The 16103-nt window shown below is 39.1% G+C and overlaps 2 protein-coding genes across 11 annotated transcripts in view; one reads left to right on the forward strand and one right to left on the reverse strand.

The window, feature by feature from the left end:
* The window catches only part of SRPK2 (SRSF protein kinase 2), a 254237-nt gene that overhangs the window by 74459 nt on the left and 163675 nt on the right, over positions 1–16103 (reverse strand). For all 10 annotated transcript variants that reach the window (XM_025292018.3, XM_025292013.3, XM_025292017.3 and 7 more), the window contains one exon: positions 3339–3490. In XM_025292018.3, coding sequence (XP_025147803.1) covers positions 3339–3490 — 152 coding nt within the window. The remainder of the gene's footprint in view (positions 1–3338; positions 3491–16103) is intronic.
* LOC102400266 (V-type proton ATPase subunit e 1-like) lies at positions 15507–15752 on the forward strand. Its single transcript, XM_044947160.1, has one exon. The coding sequence runs from the start codon at positions 15507–15509 to the stop codon at positions 15750–15752; it is 246 nt and encodes an 81-aa protein (XP_044803095.1).

Here is a 16103-nt window from a genome sequence, read left to right on the forward strand (position 1 = left end):
CACACACACACACAATGGAATACTATACAACCACTAAAATGAATGGAATTTTGCCATTTGTAGAAACATGGACAGACATGGAGGGCATCATGCTAACTGAAATAAGTCAGAGAGAGAAAGATAAATACTGTAATGATATCACTTATATGAGAAACTTAAAAAATAAACCAGCAAATTAAAAAAACAAAAGGAAGCTGGCTCATAGATACAGAGGACCAAGTAATGGTTACAGGCTTGGGGTGGAGGAAGATACACAGCTGTAGGACTAGGAGGTACAAATTATTGGATATAAGACAGGTTCAAGGATGTATTGTACAACACAAGGAATATAGCCAAAATTTTGAAATAACTGTAGATAAAGTATAACCTTTAAAACTGTATAAAATTTTTTAGTTAAAAAGGTTTACACGAAACTTAAAAAACATTAAATGAAACAAGTGACACAGCTTTATAGGTAGTTTACAGAGTGACTTCTAATACATATTGAGTGAAAAAATAATGTATAAAACAAAAAAAGAATGATAGGTACTTTTCAAAAGGACACATAATCAACCTGAAGGGACTTCTAATGGCCAATTTGAGAAAATCTAAGCATCAAGACAAATAAGGAAAGTAACTGACTATAACCCACTGAATAAACAGAAAACCCATGAGTGAGTAAATTTAAGATACACAAACTGACAGATAAATGGATGGATGGATGGATGGATGGGAGGGAAGGAGAGATAGGATAGACGGAAAGGAAGAAGCAAATAAATTTTCTGACAAAAGAATATTACACAGCTTCAAAGTTACTCTCAACAGACTGCTTATTAACTATGAGGGGGTAAAGAGCAATTTTACAATAGAGCGATCTGGCAAACACCATCCTGAACAAGTGGTTGACATCAATAGTACTGGTATAAATCAAAATCATGTACTATCTGATATGATGCAATGAGAAGAACACTTCTCACAGAACAACACTATTTTGTTATTCCAAATTGAGAAAGAGTATACAAAATAATTGGCCCACATCTTCAAAAATGTCATAGTCATAAAAGCCAAGAAAAAAACTAAAGAACTGTTCCAGATCAAAGGAAGAAGAAAACAAAATATAATGTGATTCTGCAATGGATTGGTTTCACATAAACAACACTATTGGGCAACTGGCAAAACCTGAGTGGGGTCCGAGGACTGAACGGTAGAAGTATATCAACATTAACTTCTTGACAGTTGTGTAGTGGTTAACACAGGAGAACGTACTTGACTGCCGGCAAAATATACTAAAGTATTCATGGGTGATAAAGCACCATGTTGGTAACTGAAACTCATCCACCTCCAGGGAGAAAGTTATCTATTCTAATGGATGGGGCGGGGCGGGGCGAGCCACAGTTCTTTTCCCAGACATTGCCAATCAACTCCATCAGCTCCCTGAAAGTATTTATCAGTTATCTTAAACAACATGTTATGATCTATACCACAAAAGATCCATGTGTGAGGCAAACAGATCTCATTCCAGTAGGGTGGAGCCTAACGTTCTGCAGAGAACAGTTCTTTCACACCAGCCTGATACTTTGGCCTAAGAAGCACAATCTAAAGACAGCTGTCCACATCTCCTCTTCATATAACTTCATTTTCAAACCAAGAAATGCAGATTACAAGAGAGAGGAAGGAAAACATCTTCTTTTCCATATTAGAAGGCACAGACCTTTACCTGTGGGGTCATAATCACTAGTTATATAAATGCTACAGATAAATATTTCATTTTCTAAGGAAAATGCTGATTCTATGTGTAGAAATCTACACCTATGGAAGAATCAGGTTAGACAGGAAGATTCCTTCTTGAAGTTTCATAGCAGAATGATAACTTTCGCTTCCTGGTAATTAAAAAGTATATTATTCTTTAACCAACACACAAATGACCTGCAATCACTAGCTAAATTGATACTAAGATACAAGAGAGACAGAGAGGCATTAACACTTTATGGCCTAAACAGTGTGTATTTCCAGCCATCTATCCTTAAGCCATCTATGGGGTCGCACAGAGTCCGACACGACTGAAGCGACTTAGCAGCAGCATCCTTAAGCCATATAAAATCTGATTAACATTTCCCATAATTTGTAGCAAATAAATGTCTTGTTAACTGTTCAGAAGCTAAGAATTCAAACTGTGATAATTTTCTGTTACAGGGAATTAAAGTCCAAGAGAGAAAGGTAAGTAACAAATGGACTACCTTTCCTTTCTACTAGATTCTTGGGATCCAGTCTACACAGATTATGAGGTCTGGATCAAATTATTTTCAATATTCATCATACAATATGCTTGCCTTTTAGCAGTTTAGCTGTATGCTCTTGGTCTTTACAAAACATAAATACAAGAACACTTCACCTGAATAATTTCTATGCATCCTGTGAAATCACAGCTGCAAACATAATCTACTATGTCACACAATGGCAGAACCCACAAAATAGGTTTTTTGTTGAGTACAGTGCCAGGAAAACCCTGTCTCCATAAACAAATGGGCAGATTTTCTTTCCACAGACAAAATACTATGTAACTCAATGCTATCCAGAGAAAGGAAGAGCTCCTTGATAGTCTTGGCAGCCAGGAAACTTATATCCAATGTAATGAACAACAGACTGGCTCCCCCAGTAGGAGTCTGGTAGTGGTAGGTGTTCAGTCAGTCAGTCAGATCTGACTCTCTGTGATCCCATGGACTGCAGCACACTCATTTCCTTCACTCTCTCTCGGAGTTTGGCAAACTTATATCCATTGAGTTGGTGATGCTATCGAGCCATCTCATCCTCTGCCATTTCCTTCTCCTTTTACCCTCAATCTTTCCCAGCACTAGGGTCTTTTCAAATGAGCCAGCTCTTCACATCAGGTGGCCAAAGTACTGGAGCTTCAGCATCAGTCCTTCCAGTAAATATTCAGGGTTGATTTCCTTTAGGATTGACTGGTTGGATCTCCTTGCTGTCCAAAGCACTCTCAAGAGTCTTCTCCACACCACAATTCAAAAGCATCAGTTCTTCAGTTCTCAACCTATTTTCTATGTTCTTCTCAGATGGCTTATTTTGTTTTTATATTTAAGTATCCTGCTGTATACCATCTTTAATTCTGTCAGCAGATTTAAATCTTGAAATTACTCAGTAGATGTATGTGCACCTATGTATTTTACTTTCTATCTCTTAAGAAAATTTTCCTTCTGATATCTCTCATATTTTCTGGTATCATTTTATACTAAACAATCTAAAAAAATTTTTTAACAATATTGACATCAAGTAGTCTGCATCCCTTTGTCCTTACCCCCAGCAAATTATGGGGTGGCCCGGGAGGGGGAAGGCAAGCACATCACCTTTGCAGTAGTCTGCGGGGTCCTCCTGCTCCTCATCGTCTGAGCCCAGAATCTCCTCCTCTGGCTCTGGCGGGGTAGGGTCCGGCAGAGGCGGTGGTGGTGGCGGAGGCGGCGGTGGAGGCACCAAGGGAGCTTTCTGCTGAGGCTCCGGCCTGAAACAAGAGGAGGGAGAATTCCTATTGACTCAGAAGGAAATCCTGCGTCATGAACACACTTCAGAGTTTCTTAATATGGAAAAAAATATAACTTCTCACACACTAAGAAGAGATGCTGATTAATGTTACTTCATTTTAGGTGAATTCAAGTAAAGTTTCAAATCACAAGAGGGCTACCCTTGGCTGTCCTATTAGCCGACGAATATTTTTGCAGGCACATTTCCACTCAGAGCTTCAATACTTCTTAAGTCTTCATATACTAATATCATGAATTGTAAGTGAAATAAGACAATCAGTCCCCCATGACACATACTCTTGTTAGTTAGAACACATTCCCAGAGATTAGAAAAAAGTGGACAACAATCCTGGACATTAAAAAAAAAAAAAAAAAAAAAAAAAAAAACAGTTTATTATCCATCATTTTTAAATCAAAATTCATTTACCCGTTGAAACCATAGAAATGTGGTTAGGATTCTTGGATAACTCATAAAAGCCAACTAATGTTTACTGTAACTGATACATAGATATTTTCATTAAACAATTCAGTTATCTATCAACCTTACTTATCAAGACAAGAACATTGTTCCAAACTGGAAATTAAACAAAGAAAACATGTGAATGTAATCTAATACAAATACAATTCATACATCAATGCAAAGTTTCCATGGGTCATTTCTGATTGTCACATAAAGCTAAATATTTAGTATATTCTTTTACAAAAGATAGGAAAACCTATAACACTAAAAAGAAGCAAAAAACTTAAGAGGTTACAGATGTAAACCTTTCAAATATCTAGAATACCTCAAGAATATATTAAATTTGCTCAAAAATAAGGCATTCATAATGCAACTCTATAAAATGAAGTTTCCACTTATAAAATTTAACTGCAATTTCTAGCCATATCCCAATGGGAAATCTTGAACCTCAAGACTCAACTGGATGCAGAATGTCCCTTGAGTTGCAAGCTACCCTAACAACAGGACCACCATTACTCTCCCTGAGCTGGCCATAGCTCTACAGGCATAAAGTGGGGAAGGAACGGATGCCAAGTAACAAGCACAATGGGATTTGGCTGTTAAACTGGTCCCCAGAGACAGGTTCAGTGGGATAGGCAGAGGGCCTCTAGTCTGGGGAGCAAGGAGAACTTCACAGGCACCAACAGGTAACAGCCATTTTTTGGAGGGAGCGGGGCTGCCTAGTTAGTACTGATGCCCCCTTTCTAAAAGCACCTTTTGGAACACGGTTACTCCTTGCAGAATGAAAGGCTGGCTCTAAATCCTCTCTCTTCACCGTGGTTCAGCCTAGGGTGTAGAGCCCTGAAAACCTGCTTGAGAAGGTCAGCCATCACAGGGTGCAAGCTCATTCCAGCTGCTAGCAAGAGGCAGAGCCTGAGGAGCTGCCCCCTTTTAAGCTGAAACCCTAAATTCTTGCCAAATCTAAGATAGGCCCCAAATAGCCTTTATTACGTTGCCTTCAATCTAAGGTTGTTATAGCTCATCTGTGGTTTGTCATCAAAAACTCAAAAGTGCCACAGCAGATGAAGGAAGGCAACAGAAACACCAGCAGTCATAAGGATGGGGTGGGGATCACACTCCACGGTAACCTTAAAGGCCAAAACAAGGGCAAGTATGATTACCTTTGACAGAACAACTAAGGAACATTTATAATCTGAGAATGACTAGCACTGATTTTTACTTGCTTGAATTTAAGAAGACTCAAAGTTACAGCTCCCTGGGTAACAGACATTAGGACAATGGTGGTGATAGCATTCTGAGTTAACTGTGCCTCATGACGGAGCACTGAAAGGAAGTCATCACAACCAAACACCCACATCTCTGACAGAACATCCAAAAAAACCCCCAGGAGACCTTATGGAAGTGCAATCATCCTTCTGGCAGCTTTGCAACTGCTTATTTTCTTTTCTAACAGACATGACTTTCTTTAGTGAAAGTAAAATGGTTCCAGGGAAGAGAGGTCTGAGGAAGGGGATGTAGGAGAGGAACTTCACCAGTTTCACCACTTCCCAAAGTGAAGAGGTTAGAGAAAAGGAGGCATGGGTGGAATCTATCTGACAAATTGGATCAATCAGAAATACTTTACAAGTTGACTGCTTCTTCCTTAGAAATTTTACATGAAAGAAGAAAGAGATTCTCTAAATTTAAAAAACAGAACAAAGAAAAAACAACACTGCATGTTACCTGTGGAGACTATGTAACAATTAGTAAAACTGAAGGATCTTGTTTCACTGATGCAGGGTACTGCTATGCTCAACACCACTGAAACTTGGGCCAGATAGCTCACTGTTGTGGGTGCTGCTTCATACTTTGTGGAATGCTATCAGCCTGGTCTCAAGCCACTGCATGCCAGTTGTGATCGTCAAAACATATCAAGAAAAAGCTATCCTAAATGTCCACCAACAGAGGAATGGATAAAGAAGATGTGGTACATATATACAGTGGAACATAACTCAGCCAAAAAAAGGGAATGAAATAATGCCGTTTGCAGCAATGTGGATAGACCTAGAGATTTTCATACTGAGTGAAGTCAGTCAGACAGAGAAAGACAAATATCATATGATACCACTTATACGTGAAATCTAAAAAAAAGGGTACAAATCAAACAATTTACAAAACAGAAGTAGAGTCATGAATATAGAAAACAAACTTACAGTTACGAGGGGATGTGGGGAGGGTGGAGATACACTGGGAGATTGGGACTGACATACACACGCTGCTGCTGCTGCTACTAAATCGCTTCAGTCATGTCCGACTCAGCGACCCCATGGACTGCAGCCCACCAGGCTCCTCCATCCATGGGATTTCCAGGCAAAAGTACTGGAGTGGGGTGCCACTGCCTTCTCCGACATACACACACTACTACATATAAAATAAGTAACTAACAAGAACTTGCTCTATAGCACAGGAAACTCTACTCAATATTCTGCAATGTCCTACAAAGGAAAAGAAACTAAAAAAAGAAAAGGGTGAATTTATGTATAACTGGTTCACTTTGCTGTAAACCTAAAGCTAACACAACACTGTAAATCAACTGTATTCCAATAAAACATTTTTTCATATCATCAAAAAAAACATGTCCAGACACTGACAAATCCAAGGATGCAGGGGCAAAATGATGCCCATGTGAGCACCTCTCATCAGTAGTATTTGTTATACACAGCTGCACTGCAATGAAGTACATTGTATCTGTGATACGGGAGGCAAGATTCTAGTTTTTCACAGGCCCATTTTGTCTAGTTTGAGAGGCTTAGGTATCTTTATCATAATATATGTCTCTCAATTATTCATGACCCATTTGGTGAGCTGCCATATCACTTAACAAAATTCTCAGACCCTCTGGTCTCAGGGAGGGTCACATTGAACAGCAGGCAGATAGTTACCCAAAAGCCAGTCCTATCAAGTTAAAGGGATGAGTCAGGGTACCTTGAAACACAGAGGAAGTTGAGTAATGTTCATGTAATATCTTGACCGGCTATCACATCAAAACATCTAGAACTGTGCTGTCTTCTGGCCCCATGTGGGTGCTTAACACTTAAAATATGCCTTGTCCTAACTGAGATGTGCTCTAAATGTAAAATACATACTGAGTATCCAAGGTTTAGTACAAAAAGTGAAATATTTGAATAATTTTATACTTATTACATGTTAAAATAATGTTTTAAACATAAACTATTAAAATGAAATTCAGCTACTTTTTATTTTTTTAATGTGGCTTCTAGAACTCTTTAAATTACAAATGAGGCCCACGTTACATTTCTACTAGATGGTACTAGTCTAGACCCTCAGATTCAACAACAGCAGAGGAGTGGCTTGGCAGTGGTCACGCCAGTGAATAATTTCTAAGGTGTCTCCCAGTAATCTGCTTCATACCAATAACCACCAATTCTCAAATTACCCAGTTCATCATAGTAAGGTCAATATACTGGAATTGCCTAATGTTACAGCCCAGTCACTGACTCCTTTTCATCCCATCCAGCCTTGTTACTGCCTACCACACAGAAAAGGCATAATCATTTGTCTTAGGGCAACTGAACAGAAGAGAGAATGATGCCACATTGTTCTTAAGGCCGACTTCTTCAAAGTGGTCTCTGGTGGTTTCTACCACACTTAAAAGCTTGGTTAAAATCTCAACTGTTTAAAAAAAAAAAAAAAATCAAGAGATTATCTCATCAAGTGCATAATCATGAAATACATAAAGTGACATTAAAAAAAATTTCATTAATCCTACCGATAACCATCAAGACATTATTTCAAAAAACAAACTGAAAAAATTATTCAGAATTACTAGGGAGTTCCCTGGCAGCCCAGTGGTTAGGACTAAGTGTTTTCAGTGCTATGCCCTGGGTTCAATTCCTGGTTGGGGAACTAAGATTCTGCAATCCATGCGGTGGCCAAAAATTATTAGAATCATGTCAGACGCAGTGGGGGAGGGATAGGACAGGACATTAATATTTTCAACATCGGTGCCAACAAAACTAAATGGTGAAAAAATACTCTTTTCAACAAATGGTCCTGACACAAATGATTATCTGTATATAAAAACAAAAAAAAACACAAAAATACCTGTGTGAGGCCTACCACACATAAACACATAATATTAACTCAAAATGCATAACTTGTGGGAAAAAATGAGTAAATCTCAATCACCTAAGGCTAGGCAATGCTTCTTAGACATGATACTAAAAGCATAAGCAATTTTAAAAAGATAAATTTAAAAATTAAGGAAAAGAAATAGAACAGATAATTCTCCAAAGAAGATATACAAATGACCAATAAGCACATGAAAATGTGTTCAACATCATTAATCATTTGAGCAAGGGAATTCAAAACTCCAATGAGATAATATAATACTTCACATCCTACTTGAAGGTTATAATAATAATAATAAACACAGTAACAAGTACTGTCAAGAATGAAGAAACTGAAGCCCTCGTACGCTGCAGCAGGAGTGTAATACAGCACTAGTTGTTTTGGAATACCTGATAGTTCTGAAGAAGGCTGAATTTAGAGTTTCCATGAGAGAAGTGAAAGTTGCTCAGCCATATCTGACTCTCTGCAACGCCACTGACTATTTAGCTCACCAGGCTCCTCTGACCATGGGATTTCCCAAGCAAGAATACTGGAGTGGGTAGACATTCCCTTTTCTAGAGATCTTTCCAACCCAGGGATAGAACTCAGGTCTTCTGCATTGCAGGCAGATTCTTTACCTTTTGAGCCAGAAGGGAAGCCCATTAAAACCCAACAATCCCACTCACAGGTATATATACTCAAGAGGAATGAAAACATTTGACCCACAAAATCTTGTGTAAAAATGTTCACAGAAGTGTTATTCTTAATAGACAAAAAGTGGCAACAAACCAAATGTGCATCAACTGATAGATGGATAAATAAAACTGTATATCCTTAAAATGTAATATTATTCAGCAAGAGAAAGAAATGAAGTGCTGATAATACACACTACAACACAGATGCCCCTTGAAAACATTATACTAAATGAAAAACTGACAAATTTATAGAGACTGAGTGAATTAATGGTTGCTTAGGGTTGGGAGCAAGGGAAAGAGAGAAGAGAAATGGAGACTGGTAACAGGTACAAGGGCTTCTTTAGGGGGCAGGAAAATGTTCTAATGTGGTGATAGTTATACAACCATGTGAATATACTAAAAAATACTAAACTGCATACTTCAAGTGTCTAAGATATATGGTATGTGAATTATACCTCAAAAAGCTGGTTTTTAAAAAGCAGAAGCCTACAGAATTATATAATGCCTTTTAATATCCACTTTATACTTTAATAAAGTATACACTTCCAAGAAAAATCAGAAATATCGACATTTAAATTTAAGCAATCTATATGCAAGGTCTCTTTTACAACTGCCCAGTACATTTACAGTGAAAAGTAACATGTAGTTCTGTAAAAAGTAGTCTGAGAGTCTATCTATTTAATAATAGTCTGAAGTTTACATAGGGCCCAAGTTATTTTTGCTTGCTTAGTTGCTCAGTCATATCCTACTCTTTGTAACCCTTTGGACTGTAGCCTGCCAGGCTCCTCTCTGTCCATAGGATTTTTCAGGTAAGAATACTGGACTGGGTTGCCACTTTCTCCTCCAGGGGGTCTTTCCAACCCAGGGATCAAACCCACATCTCCTGTGTCTCCTACATTGCAGGCGGATTCTTTACCCACTGAGCATTTGGGGAAGCCCTAGTAATTTAGGAATGTACCAATTCAGAGATTTCAGAATAAAAAATTTAGAAAGCACAGTCCCAACTTGTCATTCATACTTTTCACAAAGAACTATATTTACTTTGCCCTACATACAATATAACTAAATATCCTAATCATTACTCCAAATAGGGCTATCGTAAAAATAGCTAAAAAAAAACCACAAAATATTTTTCTTTTAATATTACATTAGAAACAAAGATACATACATAAATACATAGAATTCTAAGATTATCATCTACACCATATTATATCTTTCATGTACATTTGCTCTACCAGAAAAAGGAGGAAAACACTGAACCACCCTAGCAAAACGCATGCATCATCTGCTCTATATTGCCAAGGAAACCAGATAGGAGTTCCGATTTCCTTCCAGCTGCTATTTCTTTTCTATTCCAGCAGAGAAAAAGACTAGTAAACTTCACATTTGGCAGAAAAAGAAGTACTTTCCTTTGTTATCAGCTTAAATGGTAACTGACACAGTTTTAGAAATTAATTCATTTAATCATTAACCAAAACATAAAAAAGAAATTCCAAACCAATTTCTTCAGGTATTATTCTAGGGACATTCACATAAAGTCAAATTTATTTTTCTTTCTTATGTTGACCACCCGGATTTAAAATTCACTCTCTTCTTCCCACCCTCCTTCTTACTCTCCCTCTCTTGGTGGCTACTGTCAGCCTGAGAAATATGCAATCTGGCATTTCTACTTAAGGATAGACTCAATCAATATACACTTTCTCTCAAAATAGCTTATCTTAAAAGGCTAGCCGCTATAGCACTGGGTAAAGTCACACAGCTAGGGGGTAAAAAGCCACAATGATTTCATGTATTCCTCTCCAATGAAAAGAGAATTTCTAATCTTTCTGTAAATTAAACCTAAATGTGAAGTGTCTGTAGTGGTAGGTAGAATTCTAAAACGAGCTCCAAAGCCCCTTACCCTGTGTAATTCCCTGCTGGGTGTAGGCAGCCCTTGAATATGATATCACTCTTTCAATTATGTTATATGGCAAAAGGACAGCTACACTGGGTGGACCTGATCTAATCAAATGAACCTTTTTAAAGGAGAGTGAGTTCTCTGGTCACAGAAGCTGTCAGGGATGTGCTTGAGCTAGCCTGGAAAAGAGCAAATGTGTCATGAACTGCCTATTAGGGCCACACTGGAAGAAACTGCCAGTGGCCTCTAGGAGTGAGCATGGTCCCCAGCCAACAGCCAGAAGGCTAACAAGGACTTCAGTGCAAAGAAATGAGATCTGTCAATACCAGACATCTTACAAGAGGGCTTGAATCCCCAAATGAGAACAGCAGCCTTGGCCAACAGCATGGTTTCAGTCCAGTGTGCAGCCCTAACTTCTGACTTCCAGAACTGTGAGCTGATAAACAGGTATTGTTTCAAGCTGCTAAGAATGTGGTAATTTGTTATGCAGCAATAGAAAATGAACAGAGCTGCCAAGTAAGAGAGTAGTTGACTTTAAATTATCAGATTTTGGCCTCAACAGTGAGATCTGGGTTGGGTTTGTTTTTTTAAGTAACTGAAATGATCAGAAGAATTAAGAATTGAGAACTAGTTCTCCTTGAGGCACAGGAAGGTTAAAAAAAAAAAACTTTATGTTCCCAATTCTAACAGAAACAATCAAGTCAGACATTTTAGATGATGTTATATCTAAGGGTACAATGTCTTCTAGAACACAGAACACAGTTAGTGAAGATGTTAATCAAAGTAAACTACACCTTACACAACAAATGAGTTGAACGTTTGACCACCTGACAACATATGTATGGCAGAGCTATATACTTCTTATCCACTTTATTAATACCTTATATAAAAGTTGTGGGGCCTAGCAGAACATGTTATTACTACTGAAGTACAGAAAGAGAAAACTTTAAACCAGAGTAAAAAGAGCATGTAAAAATGGCATCCACTGATTCCACAAATACTCAGACAAGCATACAGCAAGTACCAGGACATACACCAGAGTGCAAAGCAGCCCAGCATTGAGGGAATGCATGGTCTAACAAGAGGGAGAGAAATTCCTATAAACACATGGATATGGGAACATAATTAGCTCCTCTGAGTGTTGTCATGGAAGATGAGGTGGCAGAGGGCTGAGCCACAAACATCTACATGTTGGGGGTGATTTTAGATATAGACCAGAATGAGGCACAGAGGGTGGAAGAGGGTGGCCACGGCCCAGGAAACAGGGTGATCAGAGGCACAAAGGTTCAGCATCAGTCAGCTGACAAGAGAAAAAAATTTACAGTTCTAAGGAATTTGGGCTTTATCCTGAAGGCAAATAGGAGCCACTGAAACACAACTTCAGGACCAGAGAGTTGTTCTCTGCAAAGAATATATGGAATTGGTATACAGAATGGATACAAAGGATAAAAAACAGAAGCAGGAAAACTAGTGAGGTATCCAAGGAGTTGATGATGCTGAAAACCTGAATTCAGAACTCAGTAATTCACTAACCGGAAGTGAGTGTTTGTCTCCTAGGTTGCTCATAGTAAGATAGTTCAGTTGCTCAGTCGTGTCCAACTCTTTGCGACCCCATGAACCACAGCATGCCAGGCCTCCCTGTCCATCACCAACTCTGGGAGTTCACCCAAACCCATGTCTATAGAGTTGGTGATGCCATCCAGCCATCTCATCCTCTGTCGTCCCCTTCTCCTCCTGCCCTCAATCTTTCCCAGCATCAGGGTCTTTTCAAATGAGTCAGCTTTTCACATCAGGTGGCCAAAGTATTGGAGTTTCAGCTTCAACATCAGTCCTTCCAATGAACGCCCAGGACTGCTCTCCTTTAGAATGGACTGGTTGGATCTCCTTGCAGTCCCAGGAACTCTCAAGAGTCTTCTCCAACACCACAGTTCAAAAGCATCAATCCTTCAGCACTCAGCTTTCTTTATAGTCCAACTCTCACATCCATACATAACTACTGGAAAAAACCATAGCATTGACTAGACAGACCTTTGTTGGCAAAGTAATGTCTCTGCTTTTTAATATGCTGTCTAGGTTGGTCATAACTTTCCTTTCAAGGAGCAAGCGTCTTTTAATTTCATGGCTGCAATCACCATCCGCAGTGATTTTGGAGCCCAGAAAAATAAAGTCAGCCACTGTTTCCCCATCTATTTGCCATGAAGTGATGGGACTGGATGCCATGATCTTCGTTTTCTGAATGCTGAGCTTTAAACCAACTTTTTCACTCTCCTCTTTCACTTTCATTAAGAGGTTCTTTAGTTCCTCTTCACTTTCTGCCATAAGGGTAGTGTCATCTGCATATCTGAGGTTATTGATATTTCTCCCCCTAATCTTGATTCCAGCTTGTGCTTCTTCCAGCACAGCCTTTCTCATGATGTACTTTGCATATAAGTTAAATAAGCAAGGTGACAATATACAACCTTGACATACTCCTTTTCCTGTTTGGAACCAGTCTGTTGTTTCATGTCCAGTTCTAACTGTTGCTTCCTGTCCTGCATACAGGTTTCTCAAGAGGCAGGTCAGGTAGTCTGGTATTCCCATCTCTTTCAGAATTTTCCACAGTTTATTGTGATTCACATAGTCAAAGGCTTTGGCATAGACAATAAAGCAGAAATAGATGTTTTTCTGGAACTCTCTTACTTTTTCAATGATCCAGCAGATGTTGGCAATTTGATCTCTGGTTTCTCTGCTTTTTCTAAAACCAGCTTGAACATCTGGAATTTCACAGTTCATGTATTGCTGAAGCCTGGCTTGGAGAATTTTAAGCATTACTTTACTAGCATGTAAGATGAGTGCAATTGTACGGTAGTTTGAGCATTCTTTGACATTGCCTTTTTTGGGGATTGGAATGAAAACGGACCTTTTCCAGTCCTGTGGCCACTGCTGAGTTTTCCAAATTTGCTGGCATATTGAGTGCCATTAATTTGGATGGAGAACAGAGCAGGAGGAGGAGGAATGGTTTTCAGTGAAAGTGTACTTCTGTTTCATCTCATCAGAGTTTGAGGAGCATGTGAGATGTCTAGTATTGTAGAAATACAGTGGACTGTTTGGTATGCATAGCTAAAAAAACAAAGGTTTGGGCTGCAAATAGAATCAGAGGTCATGATTAAGTAGCTGGTGTGTACATGCTCAGTGGCATCCGACTTTTTGCAACCCCATGGGCTATAGCCCAGCAAGCTCCTCTGTCCATGGAATTTCCTAGGCAAGAATACTGGAGTAGGTTGCCACTTCCTTCTCCAGGGGATCTTCCCGACCCAGGGATTGAACCTGCGTCTCCTGCATAGGCAGGTAGATTCTTTACCACTGAGCCACCTCAGAAGCCCAAGCAGTTGGTAGCTAAAGCCTTTCCAAGCATGTGTGAGTGCCAGGAAGAACTGAGGAATTAAAGAGCCAAGAGCAGAGCTTTAGTTGAGAGCTAACATACAAGGTTAGTCAAACCACCAACAGATTCTAGCCTTCTCCGGTTCCTGATCTTCAGTCAGTGACCCACAGCATAATCAGTGAGATAAATTCATAAATTTAAAAACAGATTTTAGAGAATATACAAGTTTTACCTTATATAAGTATACCTTTTACATCAAGATGAGATACACATATAAAAACTAGCAAACTAAGGACCCACGTGTTTCTATCTAAATCTGTTTGTAGGCAATCTTAAGCCAGCTGGGTATAGGGTAAACTGCAACTACCATTCCCCCTCCCCCCCCCCCCAAAAAAAAACTTGTTTACTGAGATCCATATTGATGAAACTTGACTAGAACCACTAATGATTGCCTCATGCTACTCAGGAAATAATGCAAGATGTCCCACTTTGGACATGGCTCTTGCACACCTCTGCAAGGTTGCTTTTTTTCTTTTTGGTAAGGGGTTTTTGGTATAATTTATTTTATGTATTTACTAATTTTGGCTGCACTGGATCTTCACTGCTGTACCTGGGTTTTCTCTAGTTGCTGAATTGGGCTTCTCATTTTTGTAGCTTCTCTTGTCGTGAAGCACAGGCTCTAGGTGCACGGGGCTCAGCAGTAGTGGCCCATGCATAGGCTTAGATGCTTCATGACATGTGGGATCTTCCCAGACCAGGGATCAAACCCACATCCCCTGTACTGGCAGGTGGATTCCTAACCACTGGATCACCAGGGAGTCCCTTCTGCAAGCTTAAATCCAAAAGCAACTACAATTATATGACACAATAGCCACTAGCCAAATTAAGCAGAATTAAAATTTAAGACTCAGTTCTTCAGTCACTCTTCCCTCAGTTTAAGTGTTCAACAGTTACACACAACAGTTAGTGGCTACATTACTGAACAGTGCGGATGATAGAACATTTCCATCATCCCAGAAAGTTCTACTGGACAGGCTGCTCTAGGCAATACTTTAGCAGCATGAACTTCCTCTAGCATATCATTACTTTTAATAAGTTAAAAAGAAAAAGAAAAAAAAAACAAAACAAACTGAAAAGGCATTTGGAACCATTTTTTTATACAGTCCACTTCTGAAAGTTTTAGCCATAAAATTATAAACAAGGACAGCATATTCATTTTTGATGATTTCAATATTTTGGAGCATCCTTTAGCTCAGCACACCTCCTTATTGGAATTTACCAAATACAGTGAAAATGTCTACAAATAGCAATGTTTGGGGACTTAAATATCCATCAAGGGGAGATTTGTTAATAACCTGATGATAGATTATGGCACATGCCGACAATAAAAAGAATGAGGAAAATAAAGAAAATTTCATTCACAATAGTATCAAAAAAAATATATATATATACACACAAAGCTCTGGCAGCAATCATGGCAGATACCAGCCTCACGGTGCCTTTCAATGTGATCAATGAATTCTGTGGCTTCATCAGCTTCCTGGTGTCCTGGTTCCACCTGAACATTCCCAGCTGGGGAGTTATCACCACCATTTTGGTGACCTGTTTGGTTTGCTGCTATCTCTTTTGGCTGGTTACAATTCTGGCCCAACTCAACTCTCTCTTTGGACCACAACTGAAAAATGGAACCATATGGTACCTCAAGCATCATCGCCCTTGAGAAAGACCTGCACACCAGTCACTGAGATCACAAACAGAACTCTTCTACATTCAAAATCACCTCATACTCAGACCACTTTCCTTGACTTGACCGTTTTAGCCATCAGCAGCCTTGAAAAGGTTCCCACCACATTTGAAAGCCTTATTCTACATTGCAGCATTTTTTCCTGTCACCTTTCTTACACTTTGATAAAAGATGTGCCTACTTACCCTAAACTGTGCTGTCTCCATAAAATGTTTTTATAGTCTTTTGAAATACAAAGTGCTATTCTTTGAAAAATAGCCAACAATACTCTCTCCTTGGAATCTGTGGATTTGAAGATGGCTACTGCCAGCTCATTACATGGGAATC

This window comes from Bubalus bubalis, chromosome 8 (genome assembly GCF_019923935.1).
Source record: "Bubalus bubalis isolate 160015118507 breed Murrah chromosome 8, NDDB_SH_1, whole genome shotgun sequence".
NCBI classification, from domain to species: Eukaryota; Metazoa; Chordata; class Mammalia; order Artiodactyla; family Bovidae; genus Bubalus; species Bubalus bubalis.